General features: G+C 38.4%; 1 protein-coding gene across 6 annotated transcripts in view; it reads left to right on the top strand.

Annotated features, from left to right (window-relative positions):
* Positions 1–25640, top strand: part of clec16a (C-type lectin domain containing 16A) — a 38915-nt gene extending 13275 nt beyond the window's left edge. For 3 of the 6 annotated variants that reach the window (XM_044100825.1, XM_044100828.1, XM_044100824.1), the window contains 14 exons: positions 1925–2234; positions 6715–6826; positions 6914–7014; positions 7676–7795; positions 8061–8170; positions 9304–9348; positions 12633–12683; positions 12804–12932; positions 13150–13270; positions 18645–18796; positions 19164–19368; positions 20611–20781; positions 22186–22323; positions 23442–25640. In XM_044100825.1, coding sequence (XP_043956760.1) covers positions 1925–2234; positions 6715–6826; positions 6914–7014; positions 7676–7795; positions 8061–8170; positions 9304–9348; positions 12633–12683; positions 12804–12932; positions 13150–13270; positions 18645–18796; positions 19164–19368; positions 20611–20781; positions 22186–22323; positions 23442–23995 — 2319 coding nt within the window. In that variant the 3' untranslated portion in view covers positions 23996–25640. Of the gene's footprint in view, positions 1–1924; positions 2235–6100; positions 6170–6714; positions 6827–6913; positions 7015–7675; positions 7796–8060; positions 8171–9303; positions 9349–12632; positions 12684–12803; positions 12933–13149; positions 13271–18644; positions 18797–19163; positions 19369–20610; positions 20782–22185; positions 22324–23441 lie in introns of all 6 variants that reach the window. The other 3 variants (XM_044100830.1, XM_044100829.1, XM_044100827.1) reach the window with 2 other exon arrangements.
* Positions 25641–27457: the final 1817 nt, after the last annotated feature.

Here is a 27457-nt window from a genome sequence, read left to right as displayed (position 1 = left end):
CAGCTGTTCTTCTTATTTGATTTTTTTTCAGCTTTGCTAACAATTTCACAAGTTTTTCAGTCTTTCCTGTAAGTCACTGGATTAACATCACTGTGCTGCTGCTTTTTTATTTACCAGCTGTTTCCTGTTCGGTTCATAACATGTGGTTTGAAACTTTAAGCCCTGCAACCGAATGTCTGAAGAACTGCGTTTTTTTGTTGTTGTTTTTTTGTGGTTTTTTTTGTTTTTTTTGCTGCACTCTTTCCTCGCGGCAGCGACCAACAAGCCGTTGATTTAATGCATTGGTGTAATAGTTGCAGTTTGTGTCTGTGGGTCATTTTCTCGCATGTTGTCCCTATCTGCATCTTGGAGGAAATGGTTTATAGATGTTTTTTTAAGTGACCTTGATGAGCACTGATAACGCAATAAGCATTTATGGTAACTGTGTGTGTGTTTGTGTATGCAGAGAGGCTTTGATTGTGATACTTCTTCCCGTTACATGATTATTTATGAGCATCTGCTTTTGGTTTTTTGTTTTTTTTTTGGTTTTTTGTTTGTTTTTTCTTTTTGCATGCAGATTTGATAAAGTTGCTCTATAGAAGCCCAAGGGTTATACTCTTCCAAGTACAAAAGGCCTTGGTGTGTTTCATTCAGAGAACAGTTATGATTAATATCTTTATTCTGTATCCAGCACAGGCATTCATCTCTTTCCTGGAAAATTGTATCTTAGCAAAATGATTTTATAGTTTTCTATCGAATAATTTCCCAGTGATATAATAATCTGTTTATTCTTGCTTCTAGGAAAGTATGGAATAGCAATCGTTTTCAAAAGTTGGAGTCCCTAAATCTCTGACATCTTCCTACTGTTCTAAGTCCTATTTTTGAGATTAGGAAAGGTTGAATAACTGAAGGTATTCTCCAGTTTGCAGTGTTCAAATGACTGTTTAAAATGGGTCACTGCACAACTCAATTAATTTTGGCCTCCTATTAACTTTTAAGATTTTTCTTCTTGAGACAAGAAGTCGTGGCTCCGTCATGCTCCACCCACCACCATCTTGTTCGACTGTTTGTAGCATTTTTTTTTTTTTTTGTCTTAAATGCATTTATTGTACTAAATGCTGGAAATGATTGAACTTTTGTTTTGTTCCACCAAAACAAAAATGTATTATTATTATTTTTTTGTTTTGTTTTGTTGGAATGGTCCTTTTTCACAAAAACTATGCCCAACTTTTTAAAAATATAATTCAATTCAACAATGCTTCATTTGTCCCAAAGTAAATTAAATGTTGTATCTCGTATCATCTGAGTGCCTTCAATCAGTTGTCGTGGATAGTGATGCTGTGGGTAAGAAAGGTCTCTTGTAGCAGTCAGTCTAGCAACAAATCTGAAGAGGCCTCTGACTGAAGACTGTCGCTCTATGTTAGTGAAATTACATGTCATGACGTGCTAGCAGCTCAATATCTTGTCACCTGTTATGACATTACAAAGTGCCATTGTGGATGACACCATCACTTGTTGGAGACCACTGCTAATCCTCCTTAGTTGCTTTTGCTACACTTCTTTTAGTCTTTGTTTGGCCCTATGCTCAGAAAGCTGTGTCTCTTTACTGTCTAGAATATTTCTTCAGGCATTTTGGGGATTCTTTTTTTTAAGGGGATTTCCAAGGATTTTCCATGTTTTCTCTGGATAAAGGTGGTCCCAGCCATCTCAAAGCATTAGAAATGGTTGTGTAACCATTTTGCAGATGTTACATTAGTTGGTATAATGTGTTGTGAACATTTAGGGAGGAAGCCAAAAGCAGAAAATAACTCATATTAGTAGCACTGTTTGGTCAGTTTGTTTAAATAAATAAAAAATAAAATAAAAAAAAACTTCCAGGTATTTTATGAATTCCCTGTTTTCTCACCTTTTTCCTCTTTGTCCCTCTGCTGCTGTTTCCCTTCAGCATGCCACCGCAGCAGGCGTGCGCCGCTTCGTCAAACCCCCAGAGTCTCTGGAGCGCTCCCTGGAAATGTCTCGCCACCGGGGCCGCAAAAGAACTCAGAAAAGACCGAATTACAAAAACCTGGGCGAGGAGGATGACGACAGAGCAGGGGGAGGCGGCAGCAGCTGTGCAGGAGAGGTGGAGGAGGGCTGGGATGACGAAAGCGGCAGAGGAGGAGAGAGGGAGAAGGGAAAAGGTACAGAGGGATTAGGAGGAGCAGGAGGAAGTGGTAGCTCTAAGGGAGGCAGAGCGAGTGGGGAGATGGCGGAAGGTGAGTTTGTGTCTCATTGGACACGGCAGTACAGGACTGTGTTTGTGTGTATTTTCTCCCATCAATCAGACGTCTTGTTCCCCAGGAGTCCTCCAAACAGAAAAGAGACGAAAATTTAAGATTATGGTGCAGGCTTTGCTCTTTCCACTGTTTGGGATATTTTTTTAATTTATCCATTAATAACCCCATTAAACACAATCTCCATTAAAGCAAAACTGTCCATTCCTGCGATGATGCACCATCCATCCTGTGCTCCTCACCTCTGCCTTTCTCCCACTGCTTCTCTTACTGTGTTTGTGTGTTTTATATACAGCTTCCACATTGTTTGTGACCATTTCTGACACATCACATCACAACAAGGACTTTATTCATGAATTCTCAGAACTTATGGCATGGATTACATTAGAGTATGATCACATTTTAATTACAGGTGATTTTAATATACACGTATGTTGCCCAGAAAAACCTCTGGTGAAGGACTTTTTGGACTTGATTGATTCATTCCATTTCACACAATCTGTGGTTGGGCCAACGCATTTAAAGGGACATACTCTGGATTTGGTATTATCACATGGGCTTTGTTTGGATATCATTGAAATCCTTCAGACATGTATTTCTGATCATTTGCCTGTTTTATTTTCTGTTAATATTTCATCATCTGTGGATACAAACAACACAAAACCTCTACCTTCTCGTACTATAAACTCTGAAACTGCTCTTCAACTAAATGCAATCCTTGCTAATACTACATTCCCTACTGATAGCAATCTTGATATTGAAACTCTTATCCTAAATTTTAACAATGCATGTTCAAATGCTCTAAACACAGTAGCACCCTTGAAAACCATAAAAATTACAAAAAAGAAACTTTTAGAACCGTGGCTTAATGAAACCACTCGTGCACTCAGACGGGATTGTAGGCGATCTGAGAGGAGGTGGAAAAAAGATAAATTGAAAGTTTCATATGAAATATTGAAAGACAGTTTATTTAATTATCAGAATAATGTCAAATTAGCAAAATCTAAATATTTAATTAATCTTGTAGCTTCAAATAAGCACAGGCCTCAAGTCCTTTTTAATGTCCTAGATAGGATTGTTAATCCCTCGACTACATCTGGCCCTTTAGCCTGTGCTGAACTTTGTGAGGCTTTTTCTAAGTTTTTCATAGAAAAAATTGTAGCTCTTAGAAGCTCGAATACCCTATTAGTTTTAGATTTCCAAGAAATGCCACAATGCACAGCTGTTCTGGAGCATTTTCAGCCAGTTTCTTTAGATGAACTCACTTCAGTAATTAAGTACCTGCGGCCATCAAATTATCCTTTGGATTGTCTACCTACTCGTCTGATAAAAGACGTTTTTCTTACTTCTGGCCTATATATCTTAATGGTGATAAATGCCTCATTGCAGTCAGGTTGTGTCCCATCAATACTTAAACATGCTGTCGTTAAACCCCATCTTAAAAAACCCAATCTAGACTCAAGTGTACTGGCAAATTTTAGGCCCATTTCAAAACTCCCTTTTTTATCTAAGGTCCTTGAAAAATTAGTTCTTATTCAGCTTGAAATGTTTTTAAAAGACAATAATATAACTGAGACATTTCAGTCTGGGTTTAAAGCTGCTCATAGCACTGAAACAGCTTTGCTTCGAGTGTATAATGATCTTCTTTTAACAGTTGATTCAGGCAATGTCGCAGTTTTATTACTTTTAGATCTGAGCGCAGCATTTGACACTGTAGATCATCAGATTCTCTTACATAGATTAAAATATTGTGTTGGCCTGAGAGGCCCGGTACTTCAATGGTTTAAGTCTTATTTAGAAAACAGAACTTTCTCAGTTCATTTAGACCAATGTTGTTCTGGGACTAAACCTTTAAAGTACGGTGTCCCCCAAGGCTCAATTTTAGGTCCCATTTTGTTTATTTTGTATCTATTACCTCTTGGTCAGATTTTCCATAGGTTTAATGTTTCATTTCATTGCTTTGCAGATGATGTCCAGATTTATATGCCCCTCAAACTACAAAATGGCAAAAGTGAATCTCTTCAACTATTGAACAATTGTTTAACAGAAGTCAAATCTTGGATGGAACAAAACTTTCTTCACCTCAATCAAAGTAAAACACAAGTTATACTATTTGGTCAGAGTCTTCACACAACAGATCCAGATCTGATTCTTGGTTCTTTAGCTCGGTTTTGTCAGACCTCTGCTAGGAATCTTGGTTTTACTTTTGATAGTTGTTTAAAGCTAGATAAACAAGTTAGCTCTGTCGTTAGATCAAGTTTTTATCACCTGCGTATTTTAGCTAAAGTTAAATCTTATTTTTGTTTAAAAGACTTTGAAGGACTTATCCATGCCTTCATCACATCTCGTTTGGATTATTGCAATTCATTATATAGAGGCCTGGATAAATCACAGATGCAGCGACTTCAAATGATCCAGAACGCAGCGGCTCGGCTTCTTACAGGAACCAGGAAGCGTGACCATATAAGGCCCATACTGGCCTCTTTACATTGGCTGCCTGTTTTTTATCGAATAGATTTTAAGATTCTCTTATTAACTTATAAAGTTTTAAATGGATTAGCTCCCCCTTATCTTCTGGAACTTTTAAAATCTCAGTCCGTGTCCAGAACCCTACGTTCTAATAATCAGCTTTTACTGACAGTTCCTCGGACCCGACTTAAGAGGAAAGGAGATCGGGCTTTTTCTGCTGTTGCTCCTTCTCTATGGAACAATCTACCTCTCCAAATTAGATCTGCCCACAGCCTGGATCATTTTAAATCGCTTCTTAAAACTCATTTTTATTCCTTGGCATTTAATTGAACCAGTGTTTGATACTTTGTTTTTATTTATTTGTGGCGTTGTCACTCTTGTACAGCACTTTGGTGCAGTTCTATGCCTGTTTTAAAGTGCTATATAAATAAATTTGACATTGACATTGACATTGACATTTCAATCACCTGAAATTAATTCTTGTTTCTTTTTCTTTGTTTGTTTTTGTTTGTTGTGATGGAATAGTCCCTTTTCACAAGAGAGTTTGCAGGGAGACATTTTGAACAACTCTTTAGACAGAGGGAAAAAAAATTTGACTGTGTGGATTTTTGCAAATGTAATGTGGTGGGCAGATTAGCAAGAAGTAGTTTCAAAATAAGATGTGTACTAAATGGGTAGGAAAAAACAACGCCTACACTACTTAGCAGGTTGGTAGACCATGCAGTAAAATTCGAAACTTAAATAGCACATGGATTGGCTAAGATCTTCATCCTATTTTTAAATGCAAATTATATTTTACCTATCTTCCTACTTGTGCAACATTTCTTTGCTGTTTGGGTGCATTTCATTTGACCTAATTAAACTGGAACATGTTCTAGACTTGCATGTGGCCTACAGATGCAAGTTATCAGTTAATGAGTTAAAGTTGACTGATCTTCTCGCTGTGCTGATGGGAATTTTCTTAAAAACTTGATCATTTTGATTTTATCGATTTTTATCCGACCAAAGGACAATTTTTTTGTCAGCTGTATTAAATACACACCAGATACAGAAAATTATGTTTATCTTACATTGTTAACTTAGACATATTTGTACAATAGTACAAAACAGGATCCTCTGAGATTACTGAATAGTTTCGACTGTAATCGTTTAACTCGATGAATCAGAAAAAGTTATAGAACTTGGCAGTGATAAACTGGAGTTTAAATGTCTTTACACAGCATAACGCTACAGCGCTGTTGTGATGTGTCAGATAAGTCTGATCAAATGTAGTAACCAGCCATTATTCAAAACTGTTGAAAAACTGAGTGTGTGTTTTAATATGTGAATCGACCGCTGTATTTCTTAAGCCTACTTAACACAAAGTTCATATCATCCAGCTGTGAGGGTGGAGAGAAGAAGGAGAGGAAGACAGAGAAAGAATGAGGACAGGCAGGGGAAGGGAACAGGTTGGTCTCATATTAGGTAAAAGCTCAGGAAAAGCTACTTAATCCCAAGACTTTAAAATATAAGTGTATGCCATTTATGTTCACACTAATGGCATACACACTATTGGCATACACTAATGCCATTAGTGTATCAGTTATACACTAATGGCAATACAAAGTGAAAAAAGTATCAACTTAATTATAAAACTAATCGATTAGATGGATAAAATGACGCAACAGATTAATACTCTCATAGTATGTTAAACTGGGTTTAATTAGGGGTATTGACATGAAAAGGGGTAAATACAAATGTACCCTTTTTTCAGGTTTTTATTTGCAAACTATTGGGTAAAGATGCATTTTTCCTACCAATTGATAGATATACAATGCTTTGTGTTGGTGTATCATGAAATTCCAATAAAATACACTGTAGTTTGGTTGAAATGTGAAAACGGTTAAGTTAAAATTTTTATTTTTAAGATGTATGCTGATAGTGTGTGCTATACATTTAGAAACAGAAGTTTAAACTACAAAGTGTGTGTGTGTGTGTGTTTGTCTGCACACAGAAATTGAGATGGTGGTGATGGAAAAGTGTAGAGCATCAGAACTGACTGAACAGAACATCACCGATGAAGAGAAGACCGCTGCTGCCACTCGAACACACACAGAAAGAAGCAGGTGCAGGTTTACACACTCCTTCATACAGCAACAGATGAGGATGTTGTGTCGGCGCGCTGACATCTTGTCACCTTCTCGCCCTCGCAGGCCGTTCCTGGACATGGTGTACAGCGCCCTGGAGTGCACCAATGATGACTACCACGCACTGTTTGTGCTCTGTCTACTTTATGCTATCTCACATAGCAAAGGTTTGTTAATTTGCAGCGGTCAGTGTTTACGTCACACAGTCCAGTCCTCTCCAAATATCCTATAAATAGTCCTCTGGTGTGGATTTTTTTGATTTTTTTTTTTCTCACATAAATTACGTTGACAGCTTCCTTTTCCAGTTTCATGGCCCATTGCTTTCCGACAACTATATGGTGTTGTAATGAGTTATAGTTCATTACCTTTGGAGTATTTGTCAGCTCGGTTCCTGATCGCCTGCATTCTTCTTCATGGCGCCATGAGTCATCCCGTGATTATTGAAGTCTGGTCTAGAGCTTGACCAGATGTACCAATAACTACATGAAATAATATTACTACTTTTTTCTCTAATCCCAAGTACCTTAATTTACTTTATCATTAAAAAAGGTTTTGTTTTAAATTGTAATATTCTTCCTATTCAAGTTATAATATATATATATAGCTATCAGTGAAAACAAATTGTAAACAAATAAATCCGAATCACCAAATTATTGTTAAAAATTACTTCACTGTTTTTGCACAAGGAACATTTAAAATGGCATCCTACTGATAAACCTTTTGACATCCCTTAAGAGCCAGGACAGTCATTTAATAAAAATGTATTTTGATAAATCAGCTTATCCTGCTTGAGTGCAATGATTTTAAAATTTCTAATTTTGTTAAAAGGTGTGAACCGTGATCTTCTGGAGCGTCTGCAGTTGCCGGTTCCCGACCAGGAGAGAGGTTCTTACAGCGTGGTGCTTGTGGAAAAACTGATCAGAATAATGAACCAGGCAGCGTTGCCAGGTAACAAAACATTCAGCTTGAAATGCTGATTACCAGCCCAAACAGTAGGGCATGGAGTCTCCAAGAATCAATATGTTCCAAGAAGATTCACTTTGAAAATACAAGTATTACCAATCTGTTCCCTAGAAACCACCAGTACGACATGAACAAGCACATCCTGTCTGTTCGTTGTGAATTAGAGATGACGTCACCATTCATGTAAATTGTTTCTTAACTGGGCACTTAATGTGATAAACTCCATTCCCATATTTTTTTTTTCCCCCAGATGGGAAAGTTCGCCTCGCAACACTTGAGCTGAGCTGCCTTCTGTTGAAGCAGTCGGTTTTGTCGGGAAGCCACTGTATAATCAAAGATGTCCATCTAGCCTGCCTCGAGGTAACGCACATACTCTACATGCACATAATAGCTTCTGAATGATGTGTTGTGTAAAAAAAAAAAAAAAAAAGAAGCGTCAAGTTTCTTTATCTCTCCTGACAATGAATTCCAGATAACAGGAGCCAGAAGTTTTCTTGTCATGTTGCTTTGCTAGAATCTGGGTTTCTAGTAAAGTGCTTACTTCTTGTTAAGACTCATTATGAGGCTGTCTTTAGAATGTGAGCAGACCTTCCTCCTTTGTCCAACAGTCCAATAATTCGTAATTTATTTTGTTTACTGTCTGTGGTTTCTGTTCCTGTCTCATCAGTTCATGTTGCTGAATTCCAGGATATGCTAAACAACAGATAAAGATTTCAAAATATTTCAAAGGAAATTCCACCCTGTGGTGCCAATATTTGAAGCAATAATTGACTAGGTCTCCTCTCGGAGTGTAACAACTCGTACAACTGTTTTTATTTTCGTATGAATTAATATAAAATACCAGAAAACAGATTGTATATAAATCATAATTGCATCAAGCTTTTCCTGTTGGATAGTGAAGCAGATATTTTTAACTGTAGTCAGTCTGGACTTCTTACAGGCAACAACTCTCATGTATTATCAAAGGCAGAGTCCGTTACCGGCAATATATAGATTCCCTGATTGTTAATGATCATTTGTCAGTCATTAAGCCATACAAGTAGACATCATTAGATTGACCAGTTAATGTTTAAACCTGATTTATAATTGAAATATAATGAGCTTTAAGTAGATTTTATCTGGTTTCTATTTTTTTTCCTTTTGTAAAGTTCCCTTTGTAGGTAACTGTTGTTCCTATAAATAAGCTGCAGTGACTCACTAGTTAATTCACAACATTGTTGCTCGTAAGCCAGTGTTTCTCAGGAACTGCATCGGAAACGCACAATAGTCTTTCCCACTGAAGCGTCACTTACCAGTTCTAAGGATAGTGCATCTAGGTTTCAACACACATACATTGTGTGTTGATTTCCCTGAGACTGTGTCATGTTACACTGTTTGGAATTGCAGGGAAACCCTAATATGCTAGGGAGCATTGTTCTGTGAATGTTAGAGTTCACAGAAGAAGAAAAAAAAACTAACAAGGTAAAAACAGAGTATCATGTTTGTGTTTGCAGGGTGCCAGAGAAGAAAGTCTGCATTTACTGAGGACCTTTTACAAGGTAATTACACAAGCTACAAATCTCAACAGCACACTTGAACTGTGTGAATATACACATGCTACGTGGTGTTTTATTATACGCCTTTCTAATCTTATACCTGCACATGTGTTTACAGTGCATTCAATGAAAGACTGGTATCATCTGAAATGCTTTAGATTCCAAAAGGATTGTTTCCATTCTTTCATTCTTGATTTGTGTTGCACAATATGACTTCAGGTCCCTGAAACAAGAAGCATTTAGTATTTGGCCACCAGTATTTCAGAGAAATTGATCTTGGAAGAAAAAGGAACAACAAAATTTCTTGTGTTGCATCCAGATTAATCCGAGAACAGCCTCATAACAGAAACTAAGTGAAAACCTCCCAGTTTCCATCTGATTGGTCGGTTGGTTATAATTAAGAATAGCCCCCTCCTGAGAAAAGCTTTTTTTTTTTTTTTTTCCCTGCAGATTAGAGTTGAAAGTGTTGGCATTTTCTTTACAGTTTAATGTAAAGTTTCATTTTTACTTTCACTTTTGATTTGATTCAATCTGGATATTCTTTTGCAATCAGTCAGATGATTTTCTTTTCTTTTTAAAATGAAACTTTTCTTTTGGTTTGTTTCTCTTTTAAAAACAAAAGAAAAACATACCAATTGCTTTAAGCCTGAGTTTTTAATCATCAGGTCTTTGCACCAATTTGTGTTGAATGTTACTAAAGCCAGAGAACCGCATTTGAAGTAATCTGGGATACTTTTGGAGAACAATGGCTTTCATTGTTGCGTCCTATAAACATTGCTCATCTTTGTGCAATATTCCAGTCATAAATGCTTCAATTATGACACCATCGCTGTCTCCAGATCTGCAGATGGTCTGGGCTTGACTGACTTTGATTTGTCTATTCACAATTAAGTTACTGATTTAAAGAGTATATATCATTTCTTGTCAGTTTTCAGTGCCAGAAATCTTTAAAATCTTGCAAGAATAAGATGTAAATAAATCTCTTTTGGCCTTTTTATAGTTTTTCAAAGCCGATTTTAAAAAAATGCTTAGCTATTAAATCAGAAATAAATGAACATAAATGGGGAGGTGTCGCTTTACCACCTGGAGACTTCATAGCAATCACAGAACAGATTATCTTCTAGAGAAAAACACCATTCTGATAGTAATATTTGAAATGGGTCTGTGTCAGCTTATTGAAAAGTCATTGAAAGAATAAATGGAGCACTTTTCCTACAAAGATTATTCATGCAGGAAATGCGATAAGTTCTGTGAAAATGTTCAAATTCTGAGAGCGAGAAGGAACAAGCCAAGCCTATGAAAAGAGGACAAAAGAGTTGTTGTTATAGATAGTACAGATTGTAAACAACAAGAGCCTGAAGACTGCTGCAGTTGTTATTTGAGAGCATGTAGCTTATTGGGGGGGGGGCTTTTTCTCAGGAAATGTATTGTTTTAGGTAGTGGTAGTCATTACATCTGTTCTTGTCCACAGATTCCACTAAATCAGTGATTGCTGTCCCATCCACGCTCCTTATGTTTAGCTGTGTGACGTTTTAGCTGCAGGTTATTTTCCCATTGTATTTTAACCAAATGAATGAGGGACTGTATGGCTGCAGTCTGATTTTATCTGTATTTTAACTTCCATTTCATCCACCATATGTGTAGCTTTAGTTTAGGGACTTTTTAGGGCCAAACACCATGCTGTTGTGGGGATTTATAGAATTATAGGGATGTAATGGACGATGTTTGATAGCCACCATATGCTTTTAAATTCCTGAGAAGGGTTCTCGTTCGCTTGATCTCCAAGCTTCTGAACTAGACAACTCTTCTCCTCCTTTTGGATAAATAACCATAACAATCTCCACCGTATGATGTCAATTTGGACCTGGAGACTATGCTACCAGTTGTTTTGTCTTCGATGGACATTGCGTCATGCACCCATATCACCTTTACGCAATCTAATCATAATGTCGTCATTCTTCAACCAACTTTCAGCTGTGTTCTTGGTGGTCATGTGATCAGTTTTTGTCTTTCACACAATGCTGGCCGACTTGCAAAAAGAAAATCTGCAACAGTTGTAATATATATGTGAGTGTAATGGTTTTTACCTTATTCTTTTAAGAAGGGGAATGTGTCTAATGTTCAACAATTGGTTGAAAGCAATCTGTATAAGGTTCTTCCTTGTTTCTATGTAATATTTGAAAGATGTAAATCCATTGTCTGTACCTACTTATCCTTGCAGAGTTGTAAATAGGAGGTGGAATATATTAGATGTAACATGGTGATTAGATGAACATGTACATATAAACAAGTAACTTGGTGTTCCTTGGCTGCCCACAGGTGCTTCTTGAAACAATTTGTCTCCTGTCCATAACGTTCAGTTTTGACTCATGGCGCCTTCTATTCAAATGAGTCATTTGCAAGTTGTTTTCCAGCTGTCAGGGTTAATTGAAGTAATGAAACTTGTAGATTAGCGTCATGTTCTGTCGGAGAAGGAGGCTTTTCTTTAGTTTTGGTTCGACATTCTCTAGGTCTGCCTTGTAAGTTACCCATACGATACAAAAATCTCACTAACTTTAAAGCGGATAAGGACCAGCAGAAAGTGGCCTGTATGAGGTGTTTACTTCCTTGACGTGCTTTTAGACTGCATTAATTTTCTATTGCTACAGAAAATCAACTAGATTTGTTAAACATTTAAAAAAAAAAAAATCTATGTTGCCAAATGTTTTCTTGTTTGCAAAACCATAATGCAGTTCAGCCTCCAAAGTTTTGGGTTGCATAAAAAAGGTGGAAATAGCTAATTATGTTGAAGTTGTCCATTCCATCTCAATTTGTGACCAAGTGGTAAAAATAAGGACAAAAGTGAAAATGAATTATGGGCAGAATCTCATTCTAACGTATGGAAGAAGTACGACATCTCAGCGTTTTCTTTCAGGCGCTTCAAAACAGATTTTTTATGGGAAACCATCAATAAACATTTACTTTCATCTCTAGATAGTCTAATTGGTGTTTTTTATACATTACATTTGATAAAAATGTTGTTTAAAAAAGACATTTTTTTTTAAAAATGATTCATTTAAAAATGTACGAGACGAACACATTGTGTATTTCAAATACAAAGCACTGTATAGCTGTCAGTTCAAGATGTATAGTCATAAGTACAAAAACACTCATCTTCAGTCGATATGGTTGCATGCTTAGCATTTTAGCACATTGATGGCTTAATATAATTTATAAATGTCTTATGACTTAGAAGTTAACATAGTTTCTGAAGCAGCTTTCATGTTTGGGTTTTTTTTTGGCCACAGGGTGAAGAAATCTTTCTGGACATGTTTGAAGATGAATACAGAAGCATGACGGTAGGTTAACCTTAGTTATTCTGCTAATATAAATACGTTTGAAAAGCATCACCTGTAAATTAAACTTTAGTTTGGAGGCGTTTATGTTTCTTGTCACTCATCGTGGTCTATTTGTGGCAGAGTAAACCTCTGAATGTGGAGTACCTAATGATGGATGCCTCCATACTGCTGCCACCCACCGGCACCCCTCTGACGGGTATCGACTTCGTAAAGAGACTACCTTGTGGAGACGTAGAGAAGACCCGCAAGGTTTGTCAACACAGAGGCGTCCACATACAGGAGCTCGGGGCACTGCTTGTAACATTCCCGGCAAAACAAATCTTAGATTTTTTTTCATAAAAAGTTTCTCGTTTTCAATTTGTTGATAATGTCGGTGTGTTTAATGTCCTTTCGGATTCTGGAATTTTCTTTTTCTTCACACCGGCTGGGATTGCTCCTTAAATACACCTCTTTGTTTCTCTTTCAGGCTATTCGCGTGTTCTTCATGTTGAGGTCATTGTCACTTCAGCTTCAGGGGGAACCAGAAACTCAGCTCCCTTTGACCAGACCTGAAGACCTAATCAAGACAGATGATGTCTTAGACCTCAGTAAGCCTCTCACACTCAGGCTTAGTTTTAGGAATGATGTCATTAATAAGTTGAAAGTAAGTGAAATCTGACCTCAGTCTCTCAAACAAAAATAAATTGGTTTTCCTGTTGAGAGGGGACTTTTTAGAGTTTCCTGCACTCCACAGTTAAAACGCTTCGATCTGACGAACCTCTCGCTGATTTTCTCTAAGGAAAGCTGCCATTCTAAAACACAGTGCAGAGTTTACAGATGCAGCATGCAAAGATTAACAACCACAGAGATGCAGAGCTGAGCACACACACACACACACACACACGCACACCCTCAGCAATACAGCTTCCCACACACTGATAACCTGCGCAGTTTTCTTTCACCGTTCACAGGTGTGTTTTGGAAACGTGTCCGTGGTTAGCTCTACAGCTGCACAGTAATGTCAACCAGTCCTGATACTCTATCATTTATTCGGTTCACAGACTTTGCAACCAGACATATAACAGTCTTATATATTGGCATTTGCATTTTTTTTGTTTTGTTTTGTTAATGTTGAACATAATTGAACGATCACCTTAGATTATAAAAAATGTTTATCTGTATTAACTGTAAAGCTGGTGGTTTTCTTGTGATCATTTACTTTAGAAGGCCTAATTACCCTGAGTGATCATTTACTATAGAAACCATTTCCAGGGTCAAAGCTCACGTTTAGCTACATTCTGATTTTCTAACCTAATTTTATGGCTTATAAAAACACAAATATCATTAGCTATTTAGATTTCTCCGTTTATACGTCATATTATTTATTAAAGTTAAAAAAGTAACAAGTTAAAACGTCATTCCTCAGGTTTATCAGTGTAATAAAGCAAACTATTACGGACATTTGCAAAGTCAATGCTAAATTTTCAGCTTCTTTTTATGTTTTCATTGGTGTATTAAAATGACTGCTCTGAGTACGCTGCTACATTCTGTGAAGGAGAAGTTATCTCTGTCATCAGTTTCCTAAGCTCAGTCTCAACATGACTATAATGCCCAAAGTATTTATATCACCTAGACATTTCCGTGTTTTTTATGTTTAAACAAACTTTATTGTACTTTTTTTGTGGGCGGAAGGATTTTATTAAACGGACCAACACAAAAGTAAAAATTTTGAAGTTGAAAATGTACTTTTCTTGTTCTTTCCAAAGCATCCAAACACTTTGCTGCACATTTGTATTCAGTCTTTTATGTCAACACTTTGCATCTCTTCCATAGCTACCATGGCTCTCTTGCCTGCCTTTTAGTACCTTCTACCTAAGAAATGTCCAAAGGTTTGCAGTTCTGCCATGCTATATATATATATATATATATATATATATATATATATATATATATATATATATATATATATATATATATATATATATATATATATTTAACACTGTTTTTAAAATGGCTAAACGGTGAAAGCTTTGTTGGCTGTGAATGCTCTTACCAGGTGTTGCTTTCAAACAGATGAGAAACCAGATTAAACCACAGAGGAAGTTCTGTCCCTTGATTTATATTCGCTTGCACATGTCCATAGATTTGGTGGAAATTATAACAAGCATACGGATTTCTGCTTTGAGGATCCGTTTTGAGGATCTCATGGGTTTTCTTTGGTATTGGTGATTGTGCAATCTGTGTCGTATGTAGGTAGCGGTGGCCTTTAAGTGTTATGTTATCTCTGGTGAGTCAACTAGAAAAATATGTCTGGTTGCAAATTGCGGTGTCAAGCTGTTGTCTGATAGTTCTAACAAACCAGTGACGCAGCAGTGCATTGTCTGTCGCCACCATCTGCTTTATCTTTGTTCGTTGGCAGTTAGACTATTTTGTAGGTTTTACTTTTCTATGACTGGACATGATTAATAGATACCGTCTTAGGACTTTCCTTATTTCATTTTTGGAAAAAGAAATAAGATAAAAGGGAAGACTTTTGACAGAGAGATAACACATAGCCCAAATATCTCACTTCTGTTTTACTTTCATCTCTAACTCAGTGGCTGAAACTCTTGTGTTCTGATTTTTCCAAATGCCAGTCGAAAGAGGTTGTGGCAGATCTGGGTTTTGACAAACCTGTGAGGTGTCATGTGGTTTGACTTCCTGGAATTGATGTCACTGAAAAGATGATCTTCCACCAAGTGTGTAGTAATAATGACTCCGAGTTGCAAACAGTTGATTAAAAAAAAAAATTTGCTTTCCTTGTTTGACTGTATTTGTAAGCTGGGTGATTATCTAAGTACACATTCTTAGTAATTGCAGGCGGAGGGGGGAGGGTTTTTTCCTGGTGAGTGGGAAGAATAACCTCTTCAGTCTCCCACCCACAAATGTGTTTTTTTTTTTTTTTTTTTGTTTTTTTTTTCTGACCATTAGGTTGCCACCACCTACATTCCACCTCCTCTTCTAATAACTTTTGAATCATGGAGCATTTCTTTGTCTCGACAAGTTTGGGGAGTTTTGGAGGTGAAAGGTGCCGTTTCATTTTGGGTTTTATCAAATTTCAAAAGATTCAGGTCAGCGCACTGTTTCATAAGAGAAACAAATTTGCTCACTCGACTTTAATGCAACACTCGCAAACATGAGCAATCTGCTTAAAAGTTAAGTGGAGATTATTTCAGATTAATATAAAGTTTGAAGACTTTAACCCTTTTATAAAGAATCACTTATGTCATTTAAATTGAGGATGTGTTACTGCACCAAAAATAATACCTGAAATGTTGCTTTGATTCTTTCATTCACGTTTGAGAAATCCTTTGAATCTCCCAGGGCAACCATTCGGAGTTGCCTAACCGCTTAGAGCCCCGCCTAGTTACCTAAAGCTCCTCCTCGGAGCTGCAGTCTCCTACTACTTCCCCACACAGATCCTCTAGACTAGGAGCATTAAAAAACAGCTGTGCAGCTGCTGAGCTTATCATACAGGCTACTTTTCATTTTAAAGTCTCTAAGGTTGACTGTAAACAGCATGATGAAGGAGCATTGTTGTGATGATGTGCTGAAGGCAGTGTCAGAAATAGTAGAGGTTTGTTAAAGAGACAGAAGCCAATTTCAAGGCGTCAAATTACAAAGTAAAATTTCTTTTAAGCTATTTTTCATTCTAACAGCTTTTTACAACAACTGTAACAATAAAGTAAGTTACTTATGGCATTATGTGCCTGCAAGACACATTATACAATATACCTCACTGTAGTCTTGTTGGTCACTCTGTTATGATTAACACGCCCAAGCTGATCCCACAAGTTTTTCGTAGCGTTGAGAACGGCGGGCGGGCCGGTCCATCCACTCCACTAGCAGATTTTGGAGGTAGTCTGATAAGCCTTGCTCTGTGGGGGTGAGAAAGGAATTTATTCCTAGAAGTGGAGACGTAAAATCTCCACTAGTTGAAGAATATCTTTTCAATGCATCCATAGTGCCCCCAATTATGAGGTCTTGGTTTTTCCTTCGAGGAAGATGCTGCACCACTCCACTCTCTTTGGCAGTGAAGATTTACTAACCATTAGTGTCATTAAGCGTTATCGCTTCATTTTGTTGTTTTAACAAGTCCCCTTCTTTTCTGTGCCAAGTATTTATTACTTAATAAGACCAACACAACTTTGTTTTCACAACTTTGTTGTGATCACATTACAACTTTGATTGCTCAAGAAAGGGTGAGCTGTACAGATACTACTATGTTTGTGTGAACCTTTGTTGAAAAAGCTCCTGATGTCATATTGACCTTTTTGTTTCTCAGAAACAGATTTTGTGTATTTCTAAACCACTTCCTCCTTTTTGGAGAGCGAAGATATCAAATCATCTATCAATGCATGGAATTGTGTGTTTTACTTGACAGTACTCAAGTTGGTCCTGGGGTTGCTTCCTTGCCAACTTTTTGTCGCAATAAAAAGGCTCATGGAAATAAAGATACTATCAGTTAGCCTGAAAAGATGGTGCTAGATTGTAATCGGAGCAAGCAGACCACTTTCTGTCGAAGCTAAAATAAGACACTGGGGGTGGTGTGGTTTTTCCCATTTTGTCAAGGGACTGAATCTATCGAACTTCCCCTAATTTCTTTGACCATTTAAATATTAGTATACCCTTGTTACCATTGGAAACCAAGGACTACCTCTCCTGGTGAAGGTACTTTTCACTGGTTTCTGCTTCACTAGGTGGCCTTCGGTTCCTGGCAGTCCCCTTTGATCTTTAATCACACCACACGTTTTACAAGCTCATGCATGTCTGTGCTCCACACCCCACTGGTCTACTTGGAAACAATAAAGCAGTAATAAAAGTTTGTCTTCCTGTGTTTGTACACTAGCAAGATAAAATCTGATCTCCAACAACTTCGCCTGGCCTTGTATGGTAAAACAATTGAATGCATCGGTGGGGAGAATTTAATCATGGAGTTGTACATCTGGTTTAGCCGGTTTACATTTGGAGAAAGTTGAGCGTCAACCAAAACCAGTGGTGTCAGATCAGGTCATTTGCAGCTTTACTTTGCTGGTTTTGTGGTGCACTGCAGTAAATAATGCTCATATGTGGGCTTATCAGTTCTTGTTGAACCTCAGCATGTGGGAGGAAAGCATCTTCTCTGTTCTTTTAAGTGCATCAAGCCGTCTGGCTGCATTGGCCCACTATGCATCTGTCTGGGGTTTGCGTACACAAATTAGCACAGCATCGTAAAGTCACAATACACACACACAAAAAAAAAAAATATTCCACAGGTCCTCTTTAAGTAACTTCATTAGCCCTCCTTATTTTGCCCAAAGTTGTTCCAAAGAACAAGATTGTGTTTCGGTTAAAGAATTAAACGGAATCTTGACAAACAACCTTTGTCAAGATTGTTTTTACATGAGATGTTGTGTTTCGTCCTCAGAATACCACTGAAGTGTCGACTATTCAGTCTAACTTGCTTAAAGATTTGCAACTCAATTTTAAATGGGAATTTGAAAAGGATAGTATTGTAGCTGGGAAGTAGGTTTATTGTCCCTTAGTTTATATTTTCCTTTTCAAATGTCTTGGTGGGGTTTTTTTTTATGCAAATGCATAGGACCCATATTTCCCCCCCCCCCCTCAAGTTTTTAAAATATTTTTATTGTTATATTCAAGTTTTGCTTGTAAAAATGTGATCAGATCTCTAGAACAAGTTAACTTATGTCACAGATGTGTTGTATACTTTAATTTCTACCCAGCAGCTAATTTGGGACATCCCAGATTAGCTGTTTCTCCTCTGAACATAATACGACAGTGTTGAGAACACAACATTATAAGTTGTCTTAACTAATTCTAAATAAAACTTCAAAGCAGAAAAAAAAATGACAACAAGAAAAACAATGTTGGTTATCTTTTCTTTTAATCATTTAAGTGGTGATTTTAAGTATTCTTTTGACTGTTCATTGCTGTCTGTTTCAGATAACAGTGACTTGATAGCCTGTATGGTGGTCAGCAAAGATGGCAGCCAGGCCCAGAGGTTCCTCGCTGTAGATGTGTACCAGATGAGTCTAGTTGAACCAGAAACCAAACGTCTTGGTTGGGGAGTAGTCAAGTTTGCCGGCCTTTTGCAGGTAAGAGAAAAGTAGTTGTTGTTTTGCTTTACATTTGTTTTTGCATCTGTATGCAAAAGTCATTGAAGTTCATTACACATTTTAATTTACCGCAGTTTGTGGGGAAAATTACAATCATGGACAATCTCATAAATGTTAGTCGTTTATCATTTCGCCTCACAAATGAGTAATTTGAATAATGAGGCATGCTTTTTGGAGTTAACATTTGCAAATGTCTGTCAACTCAGACGTCACACTGCAGTCAAACAAAAAAATGTAAAATGGTGGGGAGGGGTTCTCGGATCTATAAAAGTTCTTCAAATGACCCTTTTTCGCAGTTTGAAATTGAATCTTCTTCATCGTCTGTCTTCCTCCTCCTTTCTAAAAGGACATGCAGGTGTCTGGTGTCGAGGATGACAGCCGAGCTCTGAATATTGTTATTCATAAACCGAGCTCCAACCCTCACGCCAAGCCCCTGCCAATCCTGCAGGCCAACTTCATCTTCGCCGATCCCATCCGCTGCATCATCGCCAAGCAGAGACTCGCCAAGGGTCGCATTCAGGCTCGACGCATGAAGATGCAAAGGATTGCAGGTGAGGAAAGAAGCCAGATGAAGCTGAGAAGAGAGTCGTTGTCCAAAGTGAAACAAGTCCTCTGCCAGCATGGGCTGGAAGGCCACTCGCAGGATAAGTAGCCAGTAATCCTGGAGCAGCATAAAAAGCCAGAGAACGCCATCCAGAACGTGAGGCGTGGGGGCGGCAGCATCAGGTTGTACAAGTGTGTTGCTGCAGAAGGGATTGCTGCACTTTGTAAAAGAGAGGATGATGAGGGAAGAAGATATTGAAGCAAAACCCAGAGGTTAACAAAAATATACAACTAAAACTGAAGTGCAGAAAAGAGAACATACCTTGGTTTATAGAAAGAAAAAAAAACAATGGACAGATTATGTTAAGTCAAATAAACAACTATATTATTAATAATCTTGACATATGGGGCAGATGTGTGAAAGGGGAGAAATCAACAATCTTTTTACGGAAACAAGAAAATCCAATTGCAATATAATGAAGCTAAACTATATTAAAATGATCAGACTGCTTTGCTGTTTGTGTGTCTTTTTTTCTTGTTGTTTTGGATGCTTTTACTAATGATAAACCAAATAAAAGGAGAGTGTAAGAAAGTACATAGAATAAAAGAATCTCAAGCTTTTAAATATCCACAACAGAAGGATGAAACATGTGTTATCTATCTGGTAACACAGTTTCACCTAATATAAAAAGCTAATCATTAGGCGTGTTCTCATTAAATTCATTTAACATAAAGCAACTTTCTGTTAAACTATAAAAGTTCATGATGATTATCAAACATGATAAAAGCAAAGTTTTGCTCTTTTCTTTAAAGCAACTAAAAATATATAATTTTTAATCTCTGTAGTTCAAATATTGCACTTTAGAGCGTTATTCTCTCCTCTCTGTCATAATTTGCTTTCATTGGCTCCAGTGTCCCTCGTATCTATTTGTACTGTAAACACAAATCACTTTACCCAGAAGTGATTTGTACTTCCCCTTGCTATGGTCAAATTCTTTAGAAATCCACTCAAACCTAACAAAACAAATAGAAAATCTCGCTTAGTTCAGCAAATTGAGGAGGATGTGACGCCTAGAAGCAACAGTTTTGGATTTTGTTTTTCCCAGCATAGTTTCATAGAAACAGCTGTGCATTTCTTGCAGTCTAATGAAAAATAAAAACGCGTCCTTTTTCCGACGTAGGAATTAGCTCCTCTGCCGTGCCATATGTTTATCCTGTCCTTGTCTTTATTCCTCTCGCCGTGCATTCAGCTCTGTTGGACCTGCCGGTGCAGCCCAGTGCTACGGAGGTGATGGGTTTCAGTCAGTCTGCCAGCGCCTCTCCCAGCGGCCTGCCGTTCCGATTCTACGAGCAGTCCAGACGAGCGCCCAATGATCCCGCTGCAAACAGATCAGTATTTGCGTCTGTCGACAAAGTGCCAGGTGACGCACAGATGCCTCCGTCCTGGAGTGCTGAGAATGAGGAGAACTGTTTGAAAATGCTTAATTCTGATTTGCTCTGAACTCCAAATAAGTGGAAATCAGTGTGTGATTTGATCTGCAGCATCAAAGTAGAGTGATAATGTTCCACCCGGCAGGCATGAATTAGAGGTTTTATGCAGAAACACTGTTCTGCAAATTAGAGCTGGAAAGTCCCCAGGTCTGGGCTTCATTTGATGCAGTACAATGTAAATAGTATTCTACATTTGCACGTTTTATCGCATTACAACCACAAACGTCAGCCTGAGATAAAGCACAAAGTACAACATAATTGAAGTGGAAAAGAAATGAAACAAGATTGCTTGTTTTTCTTTTAAGTTTTATGCAAATAAAAATCTGAAAAGCGAGTGATATATATTTATTAAGCTCCTCTAGTTCTGTTTTTGTAAAGTGGAGAGGGCGGAAAACATAAGAAATACCTCCAACAGGTGGCTAGTAATCACATTAACATGAAAACATATTACTTGAAATATGAAACAGTCCTTTGCAATATGAAGATTGCGCACACAGATATCATGATATTATATTGTGCAGCTTTTTAATGGCGTAAATAAATCAAACGAATTAAGGTGAGTCTTTAAAGTTAGAAGAAAGTTTAACTACAACAGTATTTTTTTTTTCTTTGTCTGATCTTAATGAAGGAGCAAATATTTTACTGTAGATGTTCCCCCAGTATTTTAACTTCCCTTCCACCCACATAGATGACATGTCAGTGAGTTCTTTGGCTCATTGTGTTGTAAGAGCTAATTTTAGACAGGCGGAATAACGTCCTTGTGAGAGAGAGAGAAAAAAAACCTCACCAATTGTGTAAGAAAAGTGAGTAAATCAACTGAATTTTAAATAATACCTTCTTACTCACAGTGACGACTCATGAGAGCCTAACAAAGGCTGGTCAGATTTGGAACACAATTGATAATCGGAATACTGGCAAAATGTATTTCAGATTTTAGGGGTTTCTTTATTCTTTCACGAGATTTTATTCTTAATCCAGTAAGGTTACTCTAGGCTCACCAGAGAGCCCTCTGAAATCTCTCAGTATATTGCTGGTTTGTTAGATCTCTACTCCTGACTTCCTCCTTCTCAAGTTGGATCTGGAGGTTTTTGGTAATGCTGCTGTTGTCTCTTGATGATTTTGTGTTGTGAACCGGCGTCACTTTTTTTTGTTGTTGTTGTTGTTTGCAGACTTTCCACAATAAGAAAAACTAATAGAACTGTTATGTACCACAAGTATGAACGTAAAGGAAAAAGTTGTAAAAATGAGAATACAGGCACCCTGGAAAGGCTTCACAAGTCTGAACAAGTGGCAACACACAGTGTAAACATGTTTATATGTCGCACCCATTGCAGGTTTTGCAGTGGCCCACTATGTCCCCCAGCACAGTCCCTCACCGGTCTCCTCCCCATCGCCTCCCTCCAGTGGGAGTGGAAGCACAGGGAGATGCGACTCTGTTACTGCAAGCACTACATCTGTTCAAAGCCCGTCGGGTAACAACACACACACACACACACACACACACACACACACACACACACACAAAACCAGATCTCTCATTTCATAAACATGCAGACAAGCTGTGAAATGCACAGACTGGATGTATAAAGCGGCTCAATAATTTTAGGAAAACCAAATTTTACAGCCAACATTGTGCAGATGTGATTGAAGCGACTCGCTTGGAAAGAGTATTTCTACTCCACTACACATCATCTAGACATAGTGTACTCATGTCATGTCTCTGGTGTTTCTATGGTGACTGTGCAACCCACCGGAACCACAATAGTTCTTGGTGGTGTGACATTGTGAAAACATTTCTGTTCCCGTGTCATATATATATATATATATGCCTATATGTGGTGTATGTGAGAATGTACACACATACACGCCCAGTGCTGCTTGGTTTACAATGCAAACAAACAGTAAAGGGTGGCAGAGGGAGAGGATATGGATAAAGCAGCTGTATCTGCCTTTCAAACAATAAGTTTATTTACAACCTGAGAAGACTACATAAGAGATTTTTTTAAGCTGTTAAATTACCCCAACTATGAACTTTAAGGCAGTATTTTCATAAGTCTGTGTCTCATCTACCATCACCACCCAGTCATGAGTGCCTGTATCGTCAGACCTCAAGCTCTGGACTCTCACACCCTGTTGGATCAGCTGATGGGTATTTATCAGGTCTCTTTGCATGTTGAGCTTGGTTCACACAAGGACTTTTCTGTGTAATAATATGACACCACAAGCCTGCGTTGCTGGTTCCCTCCTGGGGTACAGAGGCAGTGGGGGGTAGCTGTGTGTTCTTAGAAAGTGGATGGAGTCAAAGAGATTCTTTACATTTTTAAATCGGTCTCTGATCAGGTGGTTTACTTTTATTAAGTCCTTACATTGAGGCCAGAAGTTGTTTTGTTTTAAGTTTTGAATTTTTCCTCAGATAAGTTGCATATTAAATTTAAGGACATATTTAATGTGATGGGACTAAACGTTGTATATTGCACCAGAAACATTCTCCCTACAGTTTCTGTAGATAATTACTAGTTTCTTCACTTGTGACAGACAAGAGGGGAAGAAAAAGTTTCCGTTCAGCTGTCTATCTTTTGTCATTCTCTAGACGACTGTGCATATTTGGAGCACACTCCATCCTCATCTTCAGGCGGAGAAGGTGAAGGAGGAGGCGGAGAAGCTCCGTCTACTCCTTCAAACCCGGTCCCGGCCCCAGCCCTGGCGCCAAGCCTCACCCCGGCCTCCCAGCCCACCATCTCCCTGCTGACGGACAGCAACGCTGACACGTTGAGCGTGGAGTCGCTCACGCTGCTGCCCCCCGCAGACTCCCCGCACCTGCATCCGTATGCCGTGACCCACTGCCTGCAGAGACCTGAAGCCTCCATAATGGAGGAGGAGGAGGAGAGAGAGGCTTCTAGGGAAAGAGAAGAGGAGCTGCAGGAAGAGGATGGGTCGCTGATGGACGAGACGGAGACGGATGCTACGGTTAAAGACGAAACTACTGAAACAACTGACTTGATCACACCTACTGACGAAGGACCCGACGGAGCAGACCAGCAAGGGGAGGATGCATCTCTAGATGTGGAAGGAGAGAGCACAACAGCGACAGGGTCTGTGGAGACGACACACGCCGAGGCAGCAGAGTCACCTGAACTGGATTAAACAGCCTCACACTTCTACGTTCACGCACACACACACACACACACACACACACACACACACACATGCGGAATGCTGTCCAGCATGGTGGGTGGACTGCCCAGTCCTCGCTGCAGTGTGTTTTCATCTCAGCATCTATGGAGATGTTTGGGTGTGATTGTAAATATTCCCAGGATGCATCGGGAGGAACCTCCTAATTTGTGTTTGCACATGAAGAAAGAGACTTTTTTTTTTCCTCTCCCCTCTGGGAGAACAAAGACAGACACTGGTCAAAGCCCAGAAAGGCTCAAGCACATTGAGTGTGTCTGCTCAAGATTTATCAAGCGTGTGTCGAGACACACAACCAGCAGCTGTTTTTTATTTATTCTGATTGTTCATCACTCATACACCACATGCTGATAAACAGAGCAGGTTTCCCTCTTTTTTTCTGACATATTTCAGTTCACATTAAAGGGCAGCAGTGTTCACTACTGTACACACACACACACACACACACACACACCCACACACACTCTTGCCTTTTCACAGCAGCATGTCAGAGCTGTTTCTCCCACCATGAACCAGACTTGATTTTCCTTTTCTCTTTGGAAAATAGTGTGAAGGAAGATGATCAGGAGCAGCCACTTGTTCTCAAATTAATATATGTTAACATGGTGTTCAACTTTCACTCCATTCATTTGTAAGTGGTCCATTTTTAGAGGCTAATCACAGAGTATGCTAGACGTACATAGTCGAGTAAAAACAGTATCTCAGATCACCTTGTTATTTATTAATTTACTGTATCAGTTTAATTAAAGCTAAGTCTGTGATTAAAAAGATAGGATTGTACATTTTTATCCTTTAAATATCTGGGTTTAAATGGACGAATGCTCTGTAACATCCCTAAGACTTTTTCTAAGTGTGATTGCTTAGAGAGATTTTTCTTGTCTTGTCTGGGTGATTGATTAACCCCGTATTCTTTTTCTTCCTCAGAACCCACACGCTAATGTCAAACTGCTTCTTAGCTTCCGACTTTAATCAGATGACTGAAGCTGTACTACTGCAATAACCTTAAAACCAACCAACATAAGGAGAGATGAATGTAACGTTTCACTTTTCTCTCGATTGATGTTGGTTATAAACTTCAGTTTCCATTTCTTTAGAACAAAGCACACTTAGATCGTTTAAACCTCCAATGAATCCCTTTTGCCTTCTGTTGATTCCCAGCTCTCTATTCTTCAGCTCTCTATTTATTTTAGTATTTTCTGTGCCATCAGAACACAATGGAGGTCTTAATGCTTTACTATTCTTATTTTTATTTTATTTTTTTGGACTAAATTCAGAGCAATACTATCTTTTATGGGTCTGTCTCTTAATCTTTTCATCCTATTCAGCAGAATGACGATGATGATGATGATCATTATCATCACTGGCACGCTGAAGAGGCCCGGCGCGGTTTGTGGAGTTGGAGGGTGGGTTTAGGAGCATGTCATCCTGTGCCTAAAACCAATACCACAACACGCCGTTAGGACCCTCCATTGCTGTCTGATTGTAGTGTGTGAGTGTATATGACATGTTTGGACGCCCTGTAAATGCTCTGCGCTTTAAAACTTGTAAGTATTGTAAGTTAATGAATTAAAACAGAGGAATAAAGAACTGCAATAAATTATTCTACTTTAACAACAGTCGTGTGATTCTTTGCAGGCGCGATCTGTGTAGGCAGACTCTGAACCTCAGTATTTGTAAAAAAAAAAATCATAAAGCTTAACATTTTTATCTCACAATGTACAACCTTGATTTGCTTGTGGATCTTGGGTTTAGATCTTTTAAACTACCACCTGCTTCCACCTCATTTCTCTGCCGTTTTACAACTAGATGTAGGCCCTGTATTTAACTTCCTGTGCGAGATGGATAGCCTGTCTGAAGCTAAGATCGTGACGTGGCCGTTGGGGCCCTCAGTCATCTTGTGGTCTGTACGTGTCAGTTTTTATCGTGGTTCCTCTCTTCAGGGAAGTCTGGTCGAGTGTGCGTAAACGTGAACAGGTTCCTGGTACTGAAGCGATATCGTGTGTGTCTTCTCTGTACTGAACCACAGTCACAGCATGAATTGAAGTTGTTTTTTTTTTTTTTTTTAAACTGGAGATCACAGACAGATTTGACTTTTTTTTTTTTCCTCCTGCTCTCGTGCTTTTGAAGTCTTCATGTACGTCACTATCTTCACATGTGGCAACTGGGGGTATGAGCTGTTGGGTTTTTTTGTTTGTTTGTTTTGTTCGCGAGGTTTTAGTGAGACGTTTACATTTTAAGGATATGGCACTTCTCTTTACACATAAACCAGTGTAAAATAAATTAATAGTAATGTTTGCATAAATATACAGCTTTATCCGGCTACGCTGCTTTTGCACAAGGCATGGGGATTTATTTGTGCATCTTGCTTTGGTAAACTGAAAACATTTTTAAATAGCGGGCGATGGGAATAGTGTTTCCCTTTCAGCCAGCTAGCTAGCAGTGTGCAGCAACAGGTCAGGGAGGGGCAGCACTGCTGCTCTTTGCTCCATAGTGACATTTGTAACAGATTTAAAAATCTATAGGAGATCAAATCAAAATCAAACTTTATTTGTATAGCACATTTCAGCAGCAAGGCATTTCAAAGTGCTTTACATCAAATCAAACTCAAAAACACAATGCAACTTAGAATCAACAATAAAAACACAACACCAAGTCAGATTCCGTCAATAAATTTGTAATTGATTACGTTTCAAATACAACTCTAAACAAATGGGTTTTTAGTTGAGTTTTAAAGGAAGTCAGTGTTTCAGCTGTTTTACAGTTTTCTGGAAGTTTGTTCCAGATTTTTGGTGCATAGATGCTAAATGCTGCTTCTCCTCATTTGGTTCTGGTTCTAGGGACGCAGAACAGACCAGAACCAGAAGACCTGAGAGTTCTGGAAGGTTGATACAACAACAGCAAATCTTTAATGTATTGTGGTGCTAAACCATTCAGTGATTTATAAACTAACAACAGTATTTTAAAGTCTATTCTTTGAGCTACAGGGAGCCAGTGGAGAGACTTTAAAACTGGTGTTATGTGCGCTATCTTCCTGGTTTTAGTGAGAACGCGAGCAGCAGCATTCTGGATCAGAATGCACCTGATCTATGCACCTTAGATCAGGTGCATAGAGATCTAAGGTTCTCTATGCACCTGTTGGCTGGAAACACCTCTCGTCACTCTGGCATCTCAATTTAATGACTTCAAACCGTAAAAGCATGATGAATACAATTTGCAGTGTCGAAAACATTAATTTCCATAATCAGTTATGCTTCCTGTTTCTAGCCTCTGTTAGCCATTATGCTAAGCTAAGATGTCAAGGATTGTTTTGCTCATGCCGCAGCATTGTTTTCAAGTGGACTTCCCATAGTGTCGGACTGAGCCCATAAAAAGAAGCATGTTGGTTTTGTCGCATCCTGTTGTGGTAAAAATGTTGAA

The sequence above is a fragment of the Gambusia affinis genome, linkage group LG19, assembly GCF_019740435.1.
Source record: "Gambusia affinis linkage group LG19, SWU_Gaff_1.0, whole genome shotgun sequence".
Taxonomy (NCBI): Eukaryota; Metazoa; Chordata; class Actinopteri; order Cyprinodontiformes; family Poeciliidae; genus Gambusia; species Gambusia affinis.
This window is presented reverse-complemented; position numbering and strand designations above follow the sequence as displayed.